The 27082-nt window shown below is 38.3% G+C and overlaps 1 protein-coding gene and 3 pseudogenes across 1 annotated transcript; 1 reads left to right on the plus strand and 3 right to left on the minus strand.

Annotated features, from left to right (window-relative positions):
* Positions 1-5183: 5183 nt before the first annotated feature.
* On the minus strand, positions 5184-6134 carry LOC118728648 (taste receptor type 2 member 43-like). The gene has a single exon (XM_036455371.1). It carries the CDS (start codon positions 6132-6134, stop codon positions 5184-5186), a length of 951 nt encoding a protein of 316 aa, XP_036311264.1.
* A 997-nt stretch (positions 6135-7131) lies between these two features.
* Positions 7132-18722, plus strand: LOC118728651 (annotated as a pseudogene).
* LOC118728409 lies at positions 16235-17228 on the minus strand (annotated as a pseudogene).
* Positions 18723-22106: 3384 nt separating the features above from the next.
* Positions 22107-24409, minus strand: LOC118728654 (annotated as a pseudogene).
* Positions 24410-27082: the final 2673 nt, after the last annotated feature.

Raw genomic sequence — 27082 nt, forward strand, 5'->3', positions numbered from 1 at the left:
CCATGAAGTAACTAAGGCATTTATAAGTTGCATTTGTTCATTTTTATTTTTATGCTGTAATCTATTTGTGTTGTATTCTATTTCCATGATTTATTTGCCACTTTATAACTAATGGGCATTTATATGAGTCCTCAATTTGAGCACTTAAATAACTCCTCAATTTCAACTATTAAGAACAGTAGTGGGGGATGAGGACAATTATGTGATACCATAATCAATAATAATAAAAAAAGAACAGTAGTAACATGCACATTTTTGTGTATTTATTCTGTTACACATGAATGAAAACTTCTCTAGTATAAAAAGGAGAAGTACAATTAAGGGGCTTAGGACAAGCATCTTCACATTAAACGCATAATGCCATACTCTTGAACAGAGTTGTTTTACCAGTACATAATCCAAGATATATAGTAAAAAAATTCCTATTATTTCAGGTCCTTTCCAACAGTAAAAGCATCACACTAATATTAACACTTTTATGTTTATATAACATATTATTACACTTAACCTTTAAAATTCTTTTTCGATTCTACTTTCAAACTTATCTTTAGTTTGAAAAATTTGTGTTACTTTTTCCCTTTCGGTGATTATAATTCTATATACATTTACTCATATAGTATTGTATATTGTTTATACATTTATCAATTATTTCATTGTAAACTTTTATAACTATATTTCTGGTCTCAAGTACTCTACTCTTACTAAAAACTGAAGACATGTCCTCTGGTCAAATATAATATCATACCACTTTAAGAAAATATAATTACTAAAGTCATGTTGTAGGGAAATTTTAGTACTGTTTAACAAAGCCTGATATAAAGAAATGCTGAACATTTTCTATTAAGGTATTTTCCCATAGAATGCACAAGGTTATTTCAAATCCTGTCTATAAAGGTAAAAGTTTTGCCTTTCTCAGAGAATTTTCCTCAGTGGCCTCAAGACAATCTGTCTTGGCTTGCTATTTCCAAAGATTATAAGAAAAGAGTGGCCTGAGGGAAAGGCAGTTGAAATTACTGTGACAAACACCTAACTTCATATGACTGTACTTTAGTGAAGATCCAACTTTCTGTTAGAAAAGAAATAATGTAAATGATGAAGAGGAGGAGGAACATTGTCACCATCTTCATGGCCCTTCTATGGGCCTCTGTGCTTGAGTCCCCCGAGCCAGTCAGGTTGAGCTGAAAATTCTTGGTGTGTCTCACCAAGGACAGAAATAAAAGGAGCAAAGAGATCAGGGACAGGAAAAAGGGGATACTATAGGTCAAACTAAGAAGAAGACTTTTCAGAAAGAGTATTTCATTTTCTTCAAACTGTAAAGTCATATTTGTTTCATGTGCTCTGTAGGAATCCAACCACAATTCAGTAAAAGCATCATTCATTAAGAGGTTAAGAGACAGGAGGAAGAAAGACCCCAGGAAAAGCAGAAGAAGCACTCTGTTGACTCTCCACTTCAGCCATGTGAAAAGGGAGTGGGAGAAATTAGCTATCTTAAGGAAGTAGAAAATGCTGAGGCAGGTGGCAAACCACATAGTTAGGTGATTAGTTAGTGCCTAAAGGACAGTAAACATGTTTGCTAGTTTACCAGTACCGTAAAGATGTGGAGCTATCCCCATTATAAATGAATCCAAGAGTATCACCAACAGTTGAATGATTCTGGCCAGAGCCAAGCTGGTGAGGATGAAATCTGCTGAGGAAACTTTCCCAGTCCTGAGCCATTCCATGCAGTTCACCAGTCCGATGAACCCATTTCCCAGCACTCCTAAGATGAGCATTCCTGTTGACACAACCAGAAAGGTGGCCTTCATTTCAAATGACATTGCTATAAGAATGTTTCTAATGTTGTGCCTCAATGAAAGCTTTATAGTGAAACAGTTGCAGATGGACATCCATTTACAATGCTTTCCATAAACATTTCCATCATAATTCCAGAAAGAACAACCAAAATTCTGCCTTGAGATGTAGTTCCAGAGACCTTCACAAAAGAATAATTCATTTTGTTTGAATTGTAATTCAAGTGCTAAACTGAACAGTGCTGTAAAGACACATGCATTTCAGGCATGCCTATAGTATTGCTTACAGTCAGCTACTATCCTATCTAAGATAGAGGAATATGGTAATTGATTCTCACACCATCACAAAGATTGTGGTGCCCAAAGCCAATAATGTGGGAATATGCTAATTGAGTACCCCTCTCTCAAAGATAGCAGTACCCACAGCCACAAGATGGCAGGACCCAGACCCCTAAGCTTTGCTGTGCATCTTCTTTCAGAGTCCCCCAGTATCCTGAGCCCCCAGCTGCCCAGGGCCAGCCTGAGGCACTTGCAAGTCTCCGATGGCAGCTGCCCAGCCACCCAGGGCCATACCACGCTCAGGTAACTAAAGCTGCCTGAAGCTTGTGCTGCCAGCAGTGGCAGCAACAGTGATGTACGGGGCATCGCCTTCACCTGATCACCAGGTCACCTACAGCCTCTGAGGACTCCCAGACTGAGAGAGGGGAGGCAGGGCTGAGGGACCCCTCTCCAATGAATGAATTTGCATGCACCTGGCCTCTAGTATAAACATAAATGTTCTCCACTTATCTTGACACCAGCTGTAAATTTTCCTTTGTGCCACTGACTAAATTAAGAAAGTAAAATATGTAAAGTTGCAAATCTGAGAGAGATTATTTTCCACCAATTTGTATTTCTATCTCCTTGGAACATACATCTAAATGCAAATATTTTAAATTTTGAATAGTAATTGCTAGGGGGAAAGGTTTTATATAATTCAGTTATGATTTGCTACTTATCAATAAGATCCTTGTACATATCTAGTATTTTTGTTGATGTAATTTAATTTACATAAATAACTTATTGCAATTATTTCTAGTTCAAAGACCACACCCAAATCCTAGAACAAATAACTAAACATAATCATGGGGAAATAGTATAGAAGTTAAATCAGAACTTATAAGCAATGTATTGCAGGGATATACACAAGGCAGCTACAAATGCTACATTGCAAAATTAATTATAGTTTTGTGAAGTCAGGAATATTTAGTGGGAACTTGAATTATTTAGAATTTATGAAGAAATGCAGAAATAAATTCAAGACTAATGTAAAGGCATGCCAAATTATCTGTGACATGAACAAATATGGCACCCTTCTTAGCGGAGTAACTTTCTTTTACAATATCTAATTGGCTTTTCAACTGAAAAGCTTCTGAGGTTTCTAAGTGCCCTCCAATATCCATGTCCTAAACAGAAAGTCTCCTTTCTGGGCAATAGAGTGACTATGTTTTTCAGACTCCCTTACAGATGGTATGGCAATGTCAGTGATGTGGATCCATGTTTTGTGAATGAAAATTAAGTGCACCATTTATAGGCCCACACCCAAAGCATCTCCCACACATGCCCTGCTGTCTGCAATAGCCATGATTGAAGCCAATTGTGGAAGGCACATGTCTGAGATGACATACTTGTGATCAGCCTTGTTCCATGGATAACTGTATAGAAGGGACACCTTGAACACATTAGGACTGTGTAAAAAACAATAGGGAATTTAGATTATATATGAGTCGCTTTATGTTTTAGAGCCTATTGGTGACTTCTGTTCATTCTCCCAGTCTAAGGCAGGAAATCTATGCCACCTACTGATTTTGTGATGGATTTTGATTTTATTGGTTTTCTAGATCTAATGTGGCTTATTCATGTAATTATTTAATATTTAGAATATCATTTTCTCCAGTTATGCCATGGGCTGGGTTTTATGTCCTGGAGACTTAGCAGGAAACAGGAAACACATCATCCCAAATTATAGTTCTTATATTCTACAATACTAAGCAGACATGTGATAAAGTAACAAAGGAATAAATCAGATGAGTGAAATATATATAAGGTATAGATATTACTGTTAAAATATCATAATACTACCATTTTAGTTGTTGAACAAGGTTATACTTTTCTTTCTTCTTAAAAAAAATCTTTTTTTCTTTATTGTTTAAAGTATTACATGTTTCCTTTTTCCCAGTTTGACTGCCCCCCCCAGTCACTTCCACTTCCCAGGACAAGCCACACCACCCCAGTTGTTGAACAAGGTTATACATTTCTTTCTTATGATAGAACTCAAAACCAAATATATTTCAACACACTGTCTATTTCACTATTTCCTATAAGATTATAATACAAACAGATCTCAAGACTTTTTTTTATAATGTTACATAGATGTCATAGATATCAGTTTCCATGTGTTCAGAAAGATCATTGACTTATGTATCATAATTATATACTACACTTATTCTGAGCATATAGTTAAGATAGGTAAAAATTAAATGTTTTCTCTGAAGTTTAAAAGGAATCTTAAATAGAAAGATGGACCAGATGATTCCAAATTCAGAGGCCCAAACATGGTGAATATGTAAACTAAATTAATTGATATAAGTTTTTGAATTAGAAAATGTCTTCTCAATTTAAAACCAATAGCATCAGTAAAAACATCATGATTATTTTGCTTTCTTCTTTATTACAATTGTAGTACTTGTTTATTTTCTAATCTTTTACCTATTGTATTAAATCTCATAATCTTTAGTACTATTTATTGTACATGAATATGAAATACATTCTAAATGTGTTTGACATTTTTTTAATTTCATTACAATCTTTTCCTAAGAGTTCTGATTGTTTTCTATTAGCCAAGAAGTAAGAATTCATGATGTAACAATATCTATTTCAAGCATGTATCCTCAGAGTGTGATTTAGAATTGAATACCCTTGCCATCCCAAAGATTAGAGGTTCAAACAAGAAAATTTGAACTCACTGTGGTACATATGTGTGGTACTAATTATAGTGGAAAATGTCAGTAATTCCCTGAGATGAGTTATCAGTCCTAAAAATTGCATAAATATAGAGCATAAATTCTTTGTTTGCAAGATGATAACATAGAATATGTATGTGAAGTATTCATAAATTTATAATTCTGAGCAATTTCTTACAATATTTTATAAAATTAGATTGTTTACCTGAAAACTATAATATGGCAATCTTATAATTTTTCTTGTATTTTTTATAAACATGCACACATATATATTTTTGCGATAAACTTCACTACAAGCTTTTCTAGGTATACCTGACCTAATTCCATGCACATTAAGAAGTGAAGTAGGAAGTACAAAACATTGAAAACTTCACCAGCAAATTTCACCAGTTTATTTTCTTACAGAAGACACAAGGTTCCCCGTTGATTTCCTTTCCTTCAGCCAGCACCTCACCTGCCTCAGAAATGACAGAAAGGCTTGTCTCAGCTTCTTATTCCCCCAAATCAGGATAAATGAGTGGCTTGATGGATACAGGGCTCTAAGAACCTTGCAAACCAAGGTAAGTGAATTGTTCTGCTGAGTACTTGAATTCCAAACTGAGATGATTTGAGCGAAGAAGGAAATGACAAACAACAAGAGAAAGGAAATCACAGTTTGCATGGCTCTTATGTGGACCTCAGTGCTGGGATCTTGGGATCCTTTGCCACTGAGCTGCATCCTCTTGAGATGTTTCCACAGGGAAAAGACCAACAGCAGAACAGCTGTCAGCGACATAGTAAAGGGTATGAAGTTTGCAAGAATGATTATGATCACATTTGAAAGGTATGCAATGTCACTCAATTTGCTCTCCCAAGTGATGTTTCCTTTATATACATTCATCTCCATTTTTGCATTTGTGCTTGCCACTGCAAGATGAAAAATCAAGAAGACCAAAGTGCCCCAGAATATCATGAGAACCACTCTTTTGGCTCTCCATTTTAGGTGAAGAAATAAAAGGCTGGAGAAATTGGCTATCTTGAGCAAATAAAGTATGCTGAGGCTACAAGCAAGCCATAGACTAAAATGGTTGCTTACTACCCAGGTAATATGAATAATAGCTTTTACTTCTGAATTATAGATGGGTGGATGCAGCACAGACCCATACCAATTGAATACTATTATCGCGAGTGAAGTAATTCTGGAGACAGCCAGAGCAGTGAGAATTCCATCAGCACAGGAGATCTTGTGTTTCTTGACCCAGTCAATGCAGTTCACCAGCGCTATGAAGCCATTGGCAGAACTTCCTAGAACACATTGCACTATTATGAGGATGGAAAGAATGCTCGGTAATAAATTTATCATGTCTAAAAAATAAAAAGCCGAGTCTAATATTATTGGTTGTGAATCCTTTACTATTCTGGCCGTAAGTTCTATTTGCAGCTGATCTTGAATGTGTATAAAATTCTTCTTTCTTTTAAATTCTATGACCAATGCCAAGAAGAAAGCAACAAGGAATGCTAATGCAAGAGTTTGATGTTTTCTTTATGAAAACATTCTTATTACCCAAACCGTTCAAATTAACTCCTATTCAAATAACGTCCTTGCTGTAGGCTGGAATATATCATAACTGATGCTGTTGTAAAAGCTGAATTTTCATTTGCCAGCATGCAAATGTAGACATATTCTCTTTCATTGATTTGCAATTTTCTTTGTTTAAGCTCTCCATAATTTGTATTCATCAACTGTGTCTTTAGGAAAATGTAAAAGCCCAATACTTTTAATATACAGTGAAAGCTGGCCTATATAAAGAAGAGGTAATAGGAAAATTGACCATCACATCTACACAAGTTTTCTGCCCCCATTTGGTCAAAGATTGCCACCCCATGTGGACACAAGATGGCCACCATAAGATGACCAACAGAGTAGGGCAGTTGGGAGGGATCAGGTCTGCAAGGCAGAGCGTAGGGGCCAGCAGGTGAAGAGAGTTGAGAGGAGCCAGGCCTGCAAGGGAGGGCAGTTGAGGGTGACAAGGACTTCAGGGGAGGACAGTTGGGAGGGATAATACCTACAGTGGAGGGTAGTTAGGGGGGACCATGCCTGCAAGGGAGGGCAGTGGGGGGAACTTGGTCTGCAGGGAAGGGCAGTTTAGAGAGGTACAAGGCCTGAAGGTAGGGCTGTTGGGAAGGGCCAGGCCTACACATGAGAGCAGTTAGGGGTGACCAGGCTGGCTGGGAAGGCAATTAGGGGTTACCAGGCTAGCAAGGGAGAACTTTTGGGGGTGACCAGGCCTGGAGGGAAAGGAGCTGTGGACAACCAGGCATGAAGGGGAGGACAGTTAGAGGTGACCGGGCCTCCAGGGATGGGCTTTTGGGAGTCACCAGGCCTGCAAGGGAAGGCTGTTGAAGGGGAAGCAGGCCTGCAGTGGAAAGCTGTAGGTGAGTTTCCAGGTCTGCAGGGGAGAACAGTTGGGGTGGGACCAAGCCTGCAGGGGAGGGCAGTTTGAGGCAATGAAGGTGGCAAGGGAGGGTAGTTAGAGGTGACCAGGCCAGCAAGGGAGGGCAGTTAGGGGCAACCAGGCTGGCAGGGAAGGGCAGTTAGGGGTGACCAGACTGGCAAGGGAGAGCAGTTAGGGGCATTCGGGCCTACAGAGGAACAGTTCAGCATTGATCAGACTGGCAGGGGAGTGGTTAGCCAGGTAATCAGTCTGGTAGGCAGAAGCAGTTAAGGGCAATCAGGCAAGTTGGCAGGTGAGTGGTTGGAGTCAGTTGTCCTGGATTGTGAGAGGGATGTCTGACTGTCTATTTAATGGGATAATGCCTAAATGGGTAGTCAGGCATCACTCAAAGGCTCCCAAATTGGATACAGTTCAGGCTGGGCTAAGGGACACCTTCCCCCCCACCCCCCCTTCCATGTACGAATTTCCTGCACCTGGCCTCTAATCAAAGGATAAGGACAAACACTTAAGAGCAGATTAATCCTTCTGAGCTGACCTCATTCGTCTTGTGTTCCATTTCCAGAGGTTACTTAATAGAAATAGATGCAACTACTATTAGAGAATATCTTCATAGATGTTGTAAAAGCTGCATTGTAAGACGTTTTTACTATAGCAACAGATATTCAAAATGCAACACAGTAGTTCATGAGACACAAACTCTCTATAACATAAGATTGGACTGACATTTACAAGACATAGTGTCCAAATTAATAATCCATCCAGAAAAAAGAGGTAAAGAGCAAATGCATGAGTTTATAAAGAAATTATTATAGAAGTACCTCAACCTGCTTTCCTACAACCAGTCCCTTGAAGCAAAAGATCTAAGAAAGCCTTAGAATCAGTTTTTCAGATATCACCTGAACTTCATATGTCTTTTTAAAAAAATATATGTTTTATTGATTTTTTACAGGGAGGAAAAAAGAGGGATAGAGAGCTAGAAACATCGATGAGAGAGAGACATCGATCAGCTGCCTCTTGCACACCGCCTACTGGGGATGTGCCCGCACCTAAGGTACATGCTCTTGACCAGAATCGAACCTGGGACCTTTCAGTCCGCCGGCCGACACTCTATCCACTAAGCCAAACCGATTTCGGGTATATGTCTTTATTACTAAGATTCATTGGTGATAATGAAGACACGGGATATTTTAAGCTATTGAAAAAAAATGTTTCTCCAAATTTCAGGAAAAGCTGCTGGGACTGAACAGCAGACCCTGATTGATGGATGAACAGATTACTCTGACTCAAGTTTTTTTGTGAAGGAGAAGGCTAAGGGGCTATTTGGCTTTAGGAAATAAGCATCCTCCATTGTCTGCCTTCTTAGGCTTTTATTGTAACAACAGCTTGAACTACAACTAACTATTAGATATAATCAGCAGGGTAAGCACCCTTGAGAAAACACATGCCTCTGTAGTGTCCTTAAGCCAGGACATGTCTAAGTGAACACCTGGGGGCACAGACTTGTTTGGAAAAGTCAAGGCAGGGATAGGCCCCTTCAGCAACTCCTGCCCAATGCCAAGCCACAGAAAGCAGCTATTTGGGCTAGTAGAAAACTTTCTGAGAAGAAAAATGGATCTTGACCTAGCTTGTCAGGTAGAAATAATTTCTGGCCATTACTTGTTAGAGCAATAGAAACTCCAAGGGAAGTTCCATGTGTAACAGCTGATGCAGCAATGCAAGCTGATTGGCCTAGAGCAGGTCTGATGGTCCATGGGCTAAACATAGATGGTCTTCACTCATTCATTCTGGTCTTGTGGTTTCTCCTCTGCAAATTACTTGAAGATTCTGAGAATATCAGGAGGCAGGAAAGACACAAAATAAGGTGGCTTCTCAATGTCATTTTGCATCTCACCAAAGAGTGCATCTCACCAAAAATATTTACCAGAAGTAATGGCTGCCATTTTGTGTTAAGACATAACATCTATTTTCCATTACCAAGCAGCATATTTATAAGTACAACTTGCAATGATAGAATGCATCTGTTTTACTAGCAAGTATGTACTAAGGCATTAATATCTCAGAAGGGAAATTTCAAAGTTCTGAATTTTTAAAGTTTTTGTGATTTCAAATTCTTTGATAATGATTTTGTTTCCTAAATCAGTACTTTCTTCATTCAGCTATATTCTTTTTAAGTTGGTGATGTGGATTCTACCTTCTGATTGGCACCAGTAAGGCAGGAAAGAAGTGTGCTTTTGAAATTAAGATTCAAGGCCAGACTTTGTTAAACTATACAAATTGTATCCCTCTGAGAAAGACCAAAACTATCAGCCACTTTTGTGTGTTGCCATCATTTTTAAACTTGCATTGTTTTGTTTGTTTGTTTGTTTTTGTTGTTTACTTCTAAAAGAGAAAAGTTGTCATTATTCTGTGTGAAGAGACTGTCTCCTATGTAGTTTATGGTCAGTAACATAAACCTTCAGTACAATAAAGACTTCATCAACACACACATATATATATATGTGTGTGTGTGTGTGTGTGTGTGTATACACACACACACACACACACACACACAAATATATACAAATAACCAAAATATAAATACATCAATCAAAGAGACACAATCCTATTCCATGAGTTATTTTTTAGGAGTAATTTTGAATTTATTTTATTTCTAATGTTAGAAATGGGTCTCAGTAGCTTAATTCCATGATTTTTAAGATCATCCATGAATAATTTGCTCAAGCAATACATTTAAAATGAAAGAACATTCCATTTTTAAAGCTTTTCACTTGATTTTAACTTTGCTAATTACTAACATAATTTAGATACAATGAGCATTAAGAAATGATTTACACATTGCCCAAATTATGTGTGTAAACATTTTAAATATAAATCACTAAATAAGAACAAGATGATGATGATGATGATGATGATGATGATGATGAAGGCAGTTAAATGGGAGATCTCTGAACATTGTAACTTTATCCAGTTTTCTAAGAGACAGAATTCATTGTAATGAAAGGACATTACAGATCTATTCCGTGGCTTATGATACCTAATTCTCAACATCAGGTCTAATTTGAAAGAACAATATCACCTAAAACTTTATTAAGAGTAAGTTACAAACAAAATATTTATGATAATGTATTTGCTACTTTTTACTGCATCATATAATTAAGGCACTGTTATTCAAACAAAAAGAATTTTGTTTATATAGAATTATCATATGAAATGCATATAACCTCTATATAAAATACAGCATATAAACTTTATTTCATATTTTAATAGCATCATTAGTAAGCAAACTTTCCTTCTCTGCTTATTACATGTCCAGCTATTGTCATTAATCTGAATCATTTTATTACAGAAGTTGCACTACATATGTGTAAACATACCAAGTACTACACTAAATATGTATTTTGCCTTTCTATGTCTGTATTTTTTCTCCAATAAGGAGCTAAGAAAGTTATAGGTTGAATTTGTTCATTTTCTATTGTGTCCGTATGCCATGATTTACTTATCCATTTTATAACCAATGAGCAATTATGATTTCTCAATTTGACCATTTACATGACACCTCAATTTCAGCTATTAATAACAGAACTAACATGCATATTTTGCAAGTATATCTGTGACACATGTACAAAAAATTCTCTAGTATAAAAAGGAGAAGTACAATTAATGGGTCTTAGGATATGCGTGTTCACATTGAATGCATAATGCCATATTCTTGAACAAAGTTGGTTTATGAATGCATAATCCAAGAAATATAGTATGAATATTTCTATTATTTCAGATCCTTTTCAACATTAAAAGCATCACACTAATATTAACACTTTTATGTTTATGTAACATATTATTACACTTAACTTTCACAATTCTTTTTTGATTCTACTTTCAAACTTATCTTTAGTTAGAAAAAATTTGTGTTACTTTTTCCTTTTCAGCAACTATAATTCTATATATAATTATTCATATTACATTGTATATTATTTATACATTTATCAATTATTTCATTATAGAATTTTATAACCATACTTCTTCAGGTCTCAAATACTCTACTGTTACCAAAAACTGTTAATACAGTGGTGATATACCCTTTGGTCAAATATTATGTCATCACTTTAAAAAAATATAATTACTAAAGGCATGTTGTAGAGAAATTTTAGTGCTGTTTAACAAACTCTGATATAAAGAAATGCTGAACATTTTCTATTAAGGTATTTTCTCATAGAATGCACCAGGTTATTTCAAATTCTGTCCATAAAAGCAAAGGTTTTGGTTTTCTCAGAGAATTTAAGTGCCACAGTGGCCTCAAGGCAATCTGTCTTAGCTTGCTGTTTCCAAAGATTATAATAAAAGCATGGCCTGAGGGAAAGGCAGTTGAAATCACCATGATAAGCATCATGACTTCATATGACTGTACTATAGTGAAGATCCAAGTTGCTGTTAGAATAGAAATAATGTAAGTGATGAAGAGGAGGAGGAACATTGTCACCATCTTCATGGCCCTTCTATGGGCCTCTGTGCTTGAGTCCCCCGAGCCGGTCAGGTTGAGCTGAAAATTCTTGGTGTGTCTCACCAAGGACAGAAATAAAAGGAGCAAAGAAATAAGGGACAGGAAAAAGGGAATAATATAGGTCAAACTAAGAAGAAGAAGACTTTTGAGAAAGAGTATTTCATTTTCTTCAAACCGCAAAGTCATATTTGTGTCATGTGCCCTGTAGGAATTCACCCACAATTCACTAAGAGCATCATTCATTAAGAGGTTAAGAGACAGGAGGAAGAAAGACCCCAGGAAAAGCAGAAGAAGCACTCTGTTGATTTTCCACTTCAGCCACGTGAAAAAGGAATGGGAAAAATTGGCTATCTTAAGGAAGTAGAAAATGCTGAGGCAGGTGGCAAACCACGTAGTTAGGTGGTTAGTTAGTGCCCAAAGAATACTAACCACCCTTTCTAGTTTTCCAGTAGCGTACAGATGTGGAGCTAGCACCATTATAAATGATCCAAGAGTATCACCAACAGTTGAATGATTCTGGCCAGAGCCAAGCTGGTGAGGATGAAATCAGCTGAGGAAACTTTCCCAGTCCTGAGCCATTCCATGCAGTTCACCAGTCCGATGAACCCATTTCCCAGCACTCCTAAGATGAGCATTCCTGTTGACACAACCAGAAAGGTGGCCTTCATTTCAAATGACATTGCTATTAGAGTGTAGTGAAACAGTTGCAAATGGACATCCATTTACGATGCTTTCCATAAATATTTCATCATAATTCCAGAGAGAACAACCAAAATTCTGCCTTGAGATGTAGTTCCAGGGACCTTCACAAAAGAATAGTCCATTTTGTTTGAATTGTAATTCCAGTGCTAAACTGAACAGTGCTGTAAAGACACACACATTTCAGGCATACCTGTAGTATTGCTTATAGTCGCTACTATCCTACCTAATAAAGAGGAATATGTTAATTGACTCCCACACCATCACAAAGATGGTGGCGCTCACAGCCAATAAGGTAGGAATATGCTAATTGACTGTCCCACCCTCAAAGATAGCAGCACCCACAGCCACAAGATGGCAGTGCCCAGACCCTTAAGCCTTGCTGTGCATCTGTCTTCAGAGTCCCCTAGTCTCCTCAGCCTCCAGCCACCCAGGGCTGGCCTGAGGCACAGGCAAGCCTCAGATGGCAGCTGCCCAGCCACCAAGGGTCACCCCACGCTCAGGGAACCTGGGCCAGCTGAGGCTTGTGCTGCCAGTAGTTATAGCAGCATAGATGTATGGGTTGTCACCTTTGCCTGATCACCAGGTCACCTACAGCCTCTGAGGACTCCCAGACTGAGAGAGGGAAGGCAGGGCTGAGGGACCCCTCTCCAATGAATGAATTTGCATGCACCTGGCCTCTAGTATAAACATAAATGTTCTCCACTTATCTTGACACCAGCTGTAAATTTTCCTTTGTGCCACTGACTAAATTAAGAAAGTAAAATATGTAAAGTTGCAAATCTGAGAGAGATTATTTTCCACCAATTTGTATTTCTATCTCCTTGGAACATACATCTAAATGCAAATATTTTAAATTTTAAATAGTAATTGCTAGGGGGGAAAGCTTTTATATAATTCAGTTATGATTTGCTACTTATCAATAAGATCCTTATACATATCTAGTATTTTTGTTGATGTAATTTAATTTACATAAATAACTTATTGCAAATATTTCTAGTTCAAAGACCACACCCAAATCCTAGAACAAATAACTAAACATAATCATGGGGAAATAGTATAGAAGTTAAATCAGAACTTATAAGCAATGTATTGCAGGGATATACACAAGGCAGCTACAAATGCTACATTGCAAAATTAATTATAGTTTTGTGAAGTCAGGAATATTTAGTGGGAACTTGAATTATTTAGAATTTATGAAGAAATGCAGAAATAAATTCAAGACTAATGTAAAGGCATGCCAAATTATCAGTGACATGAACAAATATGGCACCCTTCTTAGCGGAGTAACTTTCTTTTACAATATCTAATTGGCTTTTCAACTGAAAAGCTTCTGAGGTTTCTAAGTGCCCTCCAATATCCATGTCCTAAACAGAAAGTCTCCTTTCTGGGCAATAGAGTAACTATGTTTTTCAGACTCCCTTACAGATGGTATGGCAATGTCAGTGATGTGGATCCATGTTTTGTGAATGAAAATTAAGTGCACCATTTATAGGCCCACACCCAAAGCATCTCTCACACATGCTGCCCATACATCTTTCTTTGCCCTGCTGTCTGCAATGGCCTTCCATCATGGAGGCCACATATTTAAGATGGCAGAGTTGTGATCAGCCTTCTTCCCTTTATAACTGCATAGAGGAGACTCCTTGAATAAATCAGGACTGTGTAAAAAGCAATAGGGAATTTAGATTTTGTATGAGTTGCTTTATGTTTTGGAGCCTATTGGTGACCTCTGTACATTCATCCAGCCTAAGGCAGTAATTGGAACTGAGCACATACAGATTTGTTAAGAGGCATTGGAATGGTGAAGAAACGGAGCCAGGAAAGCTATGCATCCTACTGATTTTTTAATAAGTTTTTTCCCCCCCATTGGTTTTCCAAATCTAATGTGGCTTTATTCATGCATTAAATATTATTCATTTAATATTTAGAATGTCATTTTCTCCATTTATCCCATGAGCTGGGTTTTATGTCCTGGAGACTTAACAGGAAACAGGAAACACATCATCCCAAGTTATAGTTCTTATATTCCACTGAGCAGACAGGTGATAAAGAAACACATGAATAAATCAGATGAATGAAATATATACATTATGGTATAGATATTATTGTTAAAATATCATAATACTACCATTTTAGTTGTTGAACAAGGTTATACTTTTCTTTCTTCTTAAAAAAAATTCTTTCTGCCAAAACCAGTTTGGCTCAGTGGTAGAGCATCAGTCTGCGAACTGAAAGGTCCCAGGTTCGATTCCAGTCAAGGACATGTACATTGGCTGCAGGCACATCCCCGGTAGGGGGTGTGCAAGAGGCAGCTGGTCGATGTTTCTCTCTCATCGACGTTTCTAGCTCTCTCTCTCTCTCTCCCTTCCTCTCTATAAGAAAAATCAATAAAATATATATTTTTTAAATTCTTTCTTTCATTTTTTATTATTTAAAGTATTACATATGTCTCATTTTTCTCAGATTGACGACCCCCGAGTCACTCCCACTTCCCAGGACAAGCCCCACCACCCCAGCAATTGAACAAGGTTATACACTTCTTTCTTATGATAGAACTGGCAACCAAATGCACTTTAAGATACTCTCTATTTCACCATTTTACATAAGATTATAATACAAGCAGATCCGAAGACACTTATATAATAATTACATAGACATCATAGATAACAATTTTCATATGTGCAGAAAAGTCATTGACTTATGTACCATTATTATATACTACACTTATTTTGAGCATATATTTAAGATAGGTAAAAATTAAATGTTTTTTCTGAAGTTTAAAAGGTATTCTTTTTTTAAAAATATATTTTATTGATTTTTTACAGAGAGGAAGGGAGAGAGATAGAGAGCCAGAAACATCGATGAGAGAGAAACATCGACCAGCTGCCTCTTGCACACCCCCCCAGGGGATGTGCCCGCAACCAACGTACATGCCCTTGACCGGAATCGAACCTGGGACCTTTCAGTCCGCAGACTGACGCTCTACCACTGAGCCAAACCGGTTTCGGCTAAAAGGTATTCTTAAACAGAAAAATGGACCAGATGATTCCAAATTTAGAGGCCCCAACATAATGAATATGTAAACTAAATAAATTGATATAAATTTTTGAATTAGTAAGTCTTCTGAATTGAAAAACAATAGCATCAGTAAAAACATCATGATTATTTTGCTTTCTTCTTTATTACTATTGCAGAACTTGTTTATTTTCTAAGCTTTCACCTATTGTATAAAATCTAATAATCTTTGGTACTATTTATTGTACATGGATATGAAATAATTCCAAATGTGTTTGTCTCTCCTTAAATTTATTACCTGCATCTTTTCCTAAGAGTTTTGATTGATTTCTGTTAGCCAGGAAGTAAGAATTCACGATGGAATAATATGTACTTTAAGCATCTATCCTAAGTGTGTGATTTAGAATTGAATACCCTTACCATCCCAAAGATTGGAGGTTCAAACAAGAAAATTTGAACTCACTGTGGTACATATGTGTGATACTAATTACAGTGAAAAATGTTAATAATTCCCTGAGATGGGTTATCAGTCCTTAAAAATGCATAAATATACACCATAAATTCTTTGCTTGCAATATGATAACATAGAATATGTAGGTGAAGTATTCATAAATTCATAATTTTGAGCAATTTCTTACAATATTTTATAAAATTAGATTGCTTACTTGAAAACTATAATATGGCAATCTTATAATCTTTCTTGTATTTTTTATAAACATGCACACATATATATTTTTGCGATAAACTTCAGCACAAGCTTTTCTAGGTATACCTTACCTAATTCCATGCACATTAAGAAGTGAAGTAGGAAGTACAAAACATTGCAAACTTCACCAGTTTATTTTCTTGAAGAAGACACAAGGTTCCCCATGTGTCTTTCCTTCAGCCAGCACCTCACCTGCCTCAGAAATGTCAAAAAGGCCTGTCTCAGTTTCTTATTCCCCCAAATCAGGATAAATGAGTGGCTTGATGGATACAGGGCTCCAAGAACCTTGCAAACCATGGTAAGTGAATTGTTCTGCTGAGTACTTGAATTCCATCCTGAGATGATTTGAGTGAAGAAGAAAATAGCAAACAGCAAGAGAAAAGAGATCACAGTTTGCATGGCTCTTATGTGGACCTTGGTGCTGGGATCTTGGGATTCTTTGCCACTGAGCTGCATCCTCTTGAGATGTTTCCACAGGGAAAAGATCAACAGCAGAACAGCTGTCAGCGACATAGTAAAGGCTATGAAGTTTGCAAGCGTGAATATCATCACATTTGAAAGGTGTGCAATGTCACTCAATTTGCTCTCCCAAGTGATGTTTCCCTTATATAAATTCATCTTCATTTTTGCATCTGTGATTGCTGCTGCAAGATGAAACACCAAGAAAACCAAAGTGCCCCAGAATATCATGAGAACCACTCTTTTAGCTCTCCATTTGAGGTGAAGAAATAAAAGGCTGGAGAAATTGGCTATCTTGAGCAAATAAAATATGCTGAGGCTAGTACCAAGCCACAGACTAAAATGGTAGCTTACCATCCAGGAAATATGAACAATAGTTTTTACTTCTGAATTATAGATGGGTGGATGCAGTACAGTCCCATACCAATTGAATACTATTATCGTGAGCGAAATAATTCTGGAGACAGCCAGAGCAGTGAGAATTCCATCAGCACAGGAGATCTTGTGTTTCTTGACCCAGTCAATGCAGTTCACCAGCACTATGAAGCCATTGGCAGAACTTCCTAGAACACATTGCACTATTATGAGAATGGAAAGAATGATCGGTAATAAATTTATCATGTCTAAAAAAAAAAAAGCTTAGTCTAATATTATTGGTTGTGAATCCTTTACTATTCTGGCCTTAAGTTCTATTAGCAGCTGATCTTGAATGTGTATAAAATTCTTCTTTCTTTTAAATTCTATGACCAATGCCAAGCAGAAAACAACAGGGAATGCTAATGTTTTCTTTATGAAAACATTCTTATTACCCTAACAGCTCAAATTAACTCCTATTCAAATAGTGTCCTTGCTGTAGGATGGAATATATCATAACTGTTGTTGTAAAAGCTGAATTCTGATTTGCTAGCATGCAAATAAAGACATATTCTCTTTCATTGATTTGTAATTTTCTTTGTTTATGCTCTCCATAATATGTATTCATTAGGAAATATAAAAGCTCAGTACATTGAATATACAGTGAAAGCCATCCTATATAATAAAGGGATAATATGCTAATTGACAATCACTCCAATACACAGGATGTTCCCAGCTGTGTGGTCAAAGATGGCCGCTGCCATCTGGACACAAGATGGCCAACACAAGATGGCCAGCGGGGGAGGGCAGTTTTGGAATATCAGGCCAGCAGGGGAGGATATTTGGAAGTGGGGAACCAGACCTTCATGGGAGTGCAGTTGGGGTGGAACAGGCCTGTAGGGAAGGGCAGTTGGGGCAAACAGGACAGCAAGGGAGGACAGTTCAGGGGGACGAGGGCTAAAGGAGAGAGTAGTTGGGATGACCAGGCCATCATGGGAGGGAAATTGTGGGAGACAGGGCCTGCAGAAGCAAAAGAAGATCTAAGAAAGCCTTAGAATCATTTTTTTCAGATTGATATGTCTTTATTACTAGAATTCATTGGTGATATTGAAGGCACAGGATACTTTAAGCTATTGAAAAAGATGTTTCTCTAAGTTTTAGGAAAAGCTGCTGGGACTGAACAGCAGACCCTGATTGATGGATGAACAGATTACTCTGACTCACATTTTTTTGTGAAGGAGAAGGCTAAGGGGCTATTTGGCTTTAGGAAATAAGCATCTTCCATTGTCTGCCTCCTTAGGCTTTTATTGTAACAACAGCTTGAACTACAACTAACTATTGTATTAGATACAATCAGCAAGGTAAGCACCCTTGAGAAAACACATGCCTCTGTAGTGTCCTTAAGCCAGGACATGTCTAAGTGAATACCTGGGGGCTTAGACTTGTTTGGAAAAGTCAAGGCAGGGGCAGGCCCCTTCAGCAACTCCTGCCCAATGCCAAGCCACAGAAAGCAGCTATTTGGGCTAGTAGAAAACTTTCTGAGAAGAAAAATGGATCTTGACCTAGCTTGTCAGGTAGAAATAATTTCTGGCCATTACTTGTTAGAGCAATAGAAACTCCAAGGGAAGTTCCATGTGTAACAGCTGATGCAGCAATGCAAGCTGATTGGCCTAGAGCAGGTCTGATGGTCCATGGGCTAAACATAGATGGTCTTCACTCATTCATTCTGGTCTTGTGGTTTCTCCTCTGCAAATTACTTGAAGATTCTGAGAATATCAGGAGGCAGGAAAGACACAAAATAAGGTGGCTTCTCAATGTCATTTTGCATCTCACCAAAGAGTCCATCTCACCAAAAATATTTACCAGAAGTAATGGCTGCCATTTTGTGTTAAGACATAACATCTATTTTCCATTACCAAGCAGCATATTTATAAGTACAACTTGGAATGATAGAATGCATCTGTTTTACTAGCAAGTATGTACTAAAGGCATTAATATCTCAGAAGGGAAATTTCAAAGTTCTGAATTTTTAAAGTTTTTGTGATTTCAAATTCTTTGATAATGATTTTGTTTCCTAATTTTTTATGTAAATCAGCAACTACTTTCTTCATTGAGTCATATCCTTTTTAAGTTGGTGGTGTGGATTTTGCTTTTTGGATGGTATCAGTATGACAGGAAAGAAATTAAGATTTTTTTTGCTTTTGAAATTAAGATTCAAAGCCAGACTTGGTTAAAGTATAAAATTGTATTCCTCCAACAAAGAACAAAACTACTGGCCACTTTTGTGTGTTTCCATCATATTTTAAACTTGTTTTTTTTCTTTTTGTTGTTTACTTCTAGAAGAGATAAATTATCATTATTCTGTGTGAACAGACTGTCTCCTATGTGGTTTTTGGTCGGTAACATAAGCCTTCAGTACAATAAAGATTTCATCAACATATATATATACATATAGTGTGTGTGTGTGTATGTGTGTATGTGTGTGTGTATTCAAATAACCAAATTATAAATACATCAATCAAAGAGATACAATCCTATCCATGAGTTATTTTTAGGAGTCATTTTTCATTTATTTTATTTCTAAAGTTAAAAATGGGTCTCAGTAGCTTAATTACAGATTTTAAGATCATCCATGAATAATTTGCTCAAGCAATACATTTAAAATGAAAGAACATTCCATTTTTAAAGCTTTTCACTTGATTTTAAATTTGCTAATTACTAACATAATTTAAATACAATGAGCATTAAGAAATGATTTACACATTGTCCAAATTATGTGTGTAAACATTTGAAATATAAGTCATTAAATAAGGTAACAGGATCATGATGGTGATGATAATGATGAAGAAGGCAGTTAAATAGGAGATCTCTCAAAGGTGTGACTTTATCCAGTTTTCTAAGAGACAGAATTCATTGTAATGAAAAAACATTACATATCTATTCCATAGCTTATGATACCTAATTCTCAACATCAAGTCTAATTTGAAAGAACAATATCACCTAAAACTGTATCAAGAGTAAGTTGCCAACAAAATATTTCTGATAATATATTTGCTATTTTTTACCACATTATAAAATTAAGGCACTGTAAATTAAACAAAAAGAATTTTGCTTATGTAGAATTATCATATAGAATGCATATAACCTCTATATAAAAGTACAGTATATAAAATTTATTTCATATTTTAATAGCATCATTAGCAAGCAAACTTCGCTTCTCTGCTTATTACATGCCCAGCTATTGTCATTAATCTGAATCATTTTATTATAGAAGTTGCACTACATATGTGCAAACATACCCAAACACTACACTAAATATATATTTGGTTTCACAAATTTTCTTTTCTTTTTTTTTCTTTTAAAAAAAATATATATTTTATTGATTTTTCACAGAGAGGAAGAGAGAGAGAGATAGAGAGTTAGAAACATTGATGAGAGAGAATCATCGATCAGCTGCCTCTTGCACACCACCTACTGGGGATGTGCTCGCAACCAAGGTACATGCCCTTGACCGGAATCAAACCCGGGACCTTTCAGTCCACAGGCCGACGCGCTATCCATTGAGCCAAACCGGTTTCGGCACAAATTTGCTTTTCTATGTCTCTGTATTTTTTCTCCATCAAGGAACTAAGAAATTTATAGGACTAATTTGTTCATTTTTGTGCTGTTTTCTATTTGCCCATATGCCATGTTTTATTTTTCCATTTTATAACTAATGGGCATTTATATGATTTCTCAATTTGAGCAAATACATGACTCCCCAATTTCAGCTATTAAAAACAGTAGTAACAGGCACATTTTTGCAGGTATATTCTGTCACACATGGATGAAAAATCCTCTAGTATAACAAGGAGGAATACAATTAATGGGTCTTAGGATATTCATCTTCACCTTAAATGCATAATGCCATGATCTTGAGCAGAGTTGATTTACCAGTGCATAATCCAAGAAATATAGTATGAAAATTCCTATTATTTTAGGTCCTTTCCAACATTAGAAACGTCAAACCAATGATAACATTTTTATAATTATATAACATATTATTACACGTAACCTTTACAATTCTTTTTAGACTCTACTTTCAAAGTCATCTTTAGTTTGAATAATTTGTGTTACTTTTTCCTTTTCAGTAACTGTAATTCTATATACAGTTATACACATTACATGGTAAATTGTTTATACATGTATCAATATTTCATTATAGACTTTTATAACCATACTTCTTCAGGTAGCAAATACTCTGCTCTTACCAAAAACTGTTAATACAGTGCTGATACACACTTTGGTCAAATATTATGTCATATCACTTTAAGAAAATATAATTACTAAAGTCATGTTGTAGGGAAATTTTAGTGCTGTTTAACAAACTCTGATATAAAGAAATGCTGAATATTTTCTATTAAGGTATTTTCCCATAGAATGGACAAGGTTATTTCAAATTCTGTCTATAAAAGCAAAGGTTTTGGTTTTCTCAGAGAATTTAAGTGCCACAGTGGCCTCAAGGCAATCTGTCTTAGCTTGCTGTTTCCAAAGATCATAAGAAAAGAGTGGCCTGAGGGAAAGGCAGTTGAAATCACTGTGAAAAGCATTATGACTTCATGTGACTGTACTTTAATGAAGATCCAACTTTCTGTTAGAATAGAAATAATGTCAATGATGAAGAGGAGGAGGAACATTGTCACCATCTTCATGGCCCTTCTATGGGCCTCTGTGCTTGAGTCCCCCGAGCCGGTCAAGTTGAGCTGAAAATTCTTGGTGTGTCTCACCAAGGACAGAAATAAAAGGAGCAAAGAGATCAGGGACAGGAAAAGAGGGATAGTATTGTTAAAACTAAAAAGAAGAAGACTTTTGAAAAAGAGCATTTCATTTTCTTCAAACTGCAAAGTCATATTTGTGTCATGTACCCTGTAGGAATTCAACCACAATTCAGTAAGAGCATCATTCATTAAGAGGTTAAGAGACAGGAGGAAGAAAGACCCCAGGAAAAGCAGAAGAAGCACTCTGTTGACTCTCCACTTCAGCCACGTGAAAAGGGAGTGGGAGAAATTGGCTATCTTAAGGAAGTAGAAAATGCTGAGGCAGGTGGCAAACCACGTAGTTAGGTGGTTAGTTAGTGCCCAAAGAATACTAACCACCTTTGCTAGTTTACCAGTAGCGAACAGATGTGGAGCTAGCACCATTATAAATGAATCCAAGAGTATCACCAACAGTTGAATGATTCTGGCCAGAGCCAAGCTGGTGAGGATGAAATCTGCTGAGGAAACTTTCCCAGTCCTGAGCCATTCCATGCAGTTCACCAGTCCGATGAACCCATTTCCCAGCACTCCTAAGATGAGCATTCCTGTTGACACAACCAGAAAGGTGGCCTTCATTTCAAATGACATTGCTATAAGAATGTTTCTAATGTTGTGCCTCAATGAAAGCTTTATAGTGAAACAGTTGCAGATGAAAATCTATTTATGATGCTTTCCATAAACATTTCCATCATAATTCCAGAAAGAACAACCAACATTCTGCCTTGAGATGTAGTTCCAGGGACCTTCACAAAAGAATAGTCCATTTTGTTTGAATTGTAATTCCAGTGCTAAACTGAACAGTGCTGTAAAGACACACACATTTCAGGCATACCTGTAGTATTGCTTACTGTCAGCTACTATCCTACCTAATAAAGAGGAATATGTTAATTGACTCCCACACCATCACAAAGATGGTGGCGCCCACAGCCAGTAAGGAGGAAATATGCTAATTGACTGCACCACCCTTAAAGATAGCAGCACCCACAGCCACAAGATGGCAGTGCCCAGACCCCTAAGCCTTGCTGCACATCTTTCTCCAGAGTTCCCCAGTCTCCTTAGCCTTCCAGCTGCCCAAGCTCAGCCTGAGGCACAGGCAACCTTCAGATGGCAGCTACCCAGCTGCCCAGGGCCATCCCAGGCTCAGGTAATTAGGGCTGGCCAAGACTTGGGCTACTGGCAATGGCAGCAGCAGAGGTATGATGGGGCATCACCTTCCCTTCGCCTGCTACAAGGTCACCTACAGCCCCTGAGAGGGCCCAGACTATGAGAAGAGAGGCAGGGCTGAAGGACCCCCCTCCAGTGCATGAATTTGAACATATGTACTGTGGTACATATGTGTGATACTAACTACAGTGAAAAATGTTAATAATTCCCTGAGATGGGTTATCAGTCCTTAAAAATGCATAAATATACACCATAAATTCTTTGCTTGCAATATGATAACATAGAATATGTAGGTGAAGTATTCATAAATTCATAATTTTGAGCAATTTCTTACAATATTTTATAAAATTAGATTGCTTACTTGAAAACTATAATATGGCAATCTTATAATCTTTCTTGTATTTTTTATAAACATGCACACATATATATTTTTGTGATAAACTTCAGCACAAGCTTTTCTAGGTATACATTACCTAATTCCATACACATTAAGAAATGAAGTAGGAAGTACAAAACATTGCAAACTTCACCAGCAAATTTCACCAGTTTATTTTCTTGCAGAAGACACAAGGTGCCCCATTGATTTCCTTTCCTTCAGCCAGCACCTCACCTGCCTCAGAAATGACAGAAAGGCCTGTCTCAGCTTCTTATACCCCCAAATCAGGATAAATGAGTGGCTTGATGGATACAGGGCTCCAAGAACTTCACAAAGACAGAGAACTGAATTGTTCTGCATGAAATTAAAATTCCAAAATGAGATGACTTGAGTAAAAGAGTAAATGACAAACAGCAAAAGAAAGGATATCATAGTTTGCATGACTCTTATGTGGACCTCGGTGCTGGGATCTTGGGATCCTTTGCCACTGAGTTGCATGCTCTTGAGATGTTTCCACAGGGAAAAGATTAACAGCAGAATAGCTGTCAGTGACATAGTAAAGGCTATGAAGTTTGCAAGCATGAATATCATCACATTTGAAAGGTGTGCAATGTCACTCAATTTGCTCTCCCAAGTGATGTTTCCTTTATATACATTCATCTTCATTTTTGCCTCTGTGATTGCTGCTGCAAGATGAAAAACCAAGAAGCCCAAAGTGCCCCAGAATATCACTCTTTTGGCTCTCCATTTGAGGTGAAGAAATAAAAGGCTGGAGAAATTGGCTATCTTGAGCAAATAAAGTATGCTGAGGCTAGTACCAAGCCACAGACTAAAATGGTTCTTACTATCCAGCAAGTATGAACAATAGTTTTTACTTATGAACTATAGATCGCTGGATACAACACAGTTTCATACCAATGGAATACTATTGTCCAGAGCAAAGTAATCCTGGAGACAGCCAGAGCAGTGAGAATTCCATCAGCACAGGAGATCTTGTGTTTCTTGACCCAGTCAATGCAGTTCACCAGCGCTATGAAGCCATTGGCAGAACTTCCTAGAACACATTGCACTATTATGAGGATGGAAAGAATGCTCGGTAATAAATTTATCATGTCTAAAAAATAAAAAGCCAAGTCTAATATTATTGGTTGTGAATCCTTTACTATTCTGGCCGTAAGTTCTATTTGCAGCTGATCTTGAATGTGTATAAAATTCTTCTTTCTTTTAAATTCTATGACCAATGCCAAGCAGAAAACAACTGGAAATGCTAATGCAAGAGTTTGATGTTTTCTTTATGAAAACATTCTTATTACCCAAACAGTTCAAATTAACTCCTATTCAAATAGGGTTCCTTGCTGTAGGATGGAATATATCATAACTGTTGTTGTAAAAGCTGAATTCTGATTTGCTAGCATGCAAATGAAGACATATTCTCTTTCATTGATTTGCAATTTTCTTTGTTTATGCTCTCCATAATTTGTATTCATCAACTTTGACATTAGGAAAACATAAAAGCCCAATACATTGAATATACAGTGAAAACTATATTGTTCAATAAAGCTTGGTCATAGATTTGATCACTGAAAGGTTCAGTGGGCCAGGATCAGGCACCTATCATATGTATCAAAAAGCTTTTAATTCAGGAGACCGGTTGCAGATGGGCTGAGTCCAACAAAAAGGAGTCAGAAGAGAATGCAGGGATGGGGAAGACTTTTCTTAGCTACTAGAGGCCTGACACACAAAATTTGTGTGTGGGTACAGTCCCTAGGCTTGGCCTGTGATCAGGGCCATCTTCCCCAGCTGCTGGCAGCCGCCACCACCCACCCGGGGTTCCCATTCACCATCGAGGGATGGGAGACTGCATGGCCAGAGGGAGGGACCAAGAGGTGGTCAGTGTGCCTCATAGCTACCAGTACAGCTGTCATTCTGGTTGTTCTGCTATTTTGTCAATTTGCATATTACTCTTTCATATATGTATATAGACCAGGGGCCCAGTGCAAGAAATTTGGGCACTGGGGGAGGGGTGGGGTGTCCCTCAGCCCGGCCTGCACCCTCTTCAATCCCCTTGGGAGAAATCCAACTCCTGGTATAGGCCTGACTTTACAGGGATCAGGCTTAAACCAGCAGTCAGACATCCCTCTCACAATCCAGGACTGCTGGATCATAACAATTCGCCTGCTTGCCTGCCTGCCTGATTGCCCCTAACTGCTTCTGCTTGCCAGCCTGGTCACCTCCTAACTACTCCCCTGCTGGCCTGATTGACACCTAACTGCTCTCCTGCCAGCCCAATTACCCTCCACTGGCCTCCCTTGAAGGCCTGGTCCTCCCAACTGCCCTCCCCTGCAGGCCTGGTCCCTCCCAACTGCCCTCCCTTGCCAGCCATCTTCTGACATGTGGGGGTGGCCATCTTGTGATGATGTGGAGGATGGCCATCTTGTGATGGCATGGGGGCAGCCATCTTGTGGCCATTTTGTGACGAAGTGGGGGCAACCATCTTGTGATGTGAGGGTGTGAGGGTCAATTTGGATATTATCTCTTTATTACATAGGATGTGCTCCAATCTTTCTACTTCCAAGGAAAGAGGCAAAGGAGGGTTGATGAAAGTTACAAGGGAGGCAGCAGGGTGAACTATTTTTTAGGGAGGGAAGGGAGAGTTTCCTCCTGATGAGAAGTTTCAAAAGACAGCAGTCTACTTCTGCTACCCTCTGTCCCCAGAGACACAATTTCTGATTGGCATCTGGCAGGACAGGGCAGTTGAAGGTACAAGACTAGGAGTGCCTTTCTGCATGTAGCTCCCTGGAGAGTCTCTTCCAGCCAAGGAAAGCTTTGTTCTAACCATTTCTCCCAGAGCCAGGGCTGCTGGGTGGTCTGGGGCAGGAGGGCAGAATGGAGGTGGGGCAGGGCAGGAAGAAGTATGGAGTAGAAGACTGACGGGTAGGGAGTAGAGGGTGAAATCTGGAGGGGGAGAGGGCTGGTGCAGAAGGAGAGTTGGGGTCAGCATAGGAAGGTTTAGAGGTACTGGGAGAGTAAGAGGGATCAGCAGTTGCCAGAACAGGGGAAAGGGTCTACGGAATCAGGTGGGAGTTCGGGAGGGTGAATATAGACTAAGTCATTCCCCAGACCCTGCCATCCCAGGTGGCTAGTGGGAGGGATCCATAGTGAGTTGCTCAGCCCTCTACACTTTGTGTCTGAGACTCCAGAACATGGGGCCAACACACCCCATCCCTGCCACCCCAGCCAAAGTGCTGTTATTTGGAATGCATTTGCAAGCACATGGATTGTTTTCAAGTTAATGTTTTTTAATTCACTCTGTTTCCCACTGTCATTTTTTATTGAAAAGATGGATTCTGCTGGTGTGTGTTCCTTTACAAGGATGGCAGGGGTGTTCACCACAGGCAGAGATCCAATGAGAGACAGAGACAAAAGGTCCAGCGAGACATGGGGAATGAGTAAACAGGAGTAGAGAGCAAGGAACAGGGAGAAAGATACACAGGGCAAGACAGACACATGACACAGGGTGCTGTGGATTGGGATAGAGCTTCCTGGCCCGGTGAGAGGGCTCAAATGGCTCATACGGTGGAGCAGTGGCTCTGTGGGCGTGTTCGCCTGTGGTGCAGCTCCCAGGCCTGGGGAGCCGGTGAGCTGAAAGCCCTGGATAAGTAAAGCTAATTACATGTGTCCACATAGCCTCACTGGAGACCATGAGCTAGCCATCCCTCCCCCAGCCTTCCCCCTGTGATCCTGCCCCAGCAAAGGGGCTTTGCTGGCACAGCTGGGGCTGAGCA

Source organism: Pipistrellus kuhlii, unplaced genomic scaffold (assembly GCF_014108245.1).
Source record: "Pipistrellus kuhlii isolate mPipKuh1 unplaced genomic scaffold, mPipKuh1.p scaffold_m20_p_3, whole genome shotgun sequence".
Taxonomy (NCBI): Eukaryota; Metazoa; Chordata; class Mammalia; order Chiroptera; family Vespertilionidae; genus Pipistrellus; species Pipistrellus kuhlii.

Excerpts from the sequence above, each read along its gene's own strand:
- LOC118728648 (XM_036455371.1), bottom strand. The coding sequence starts at position 6,134 with ATGATAAATTTATTACCGAGCATTCTTTCCATCCTCATAATAGTGCAA.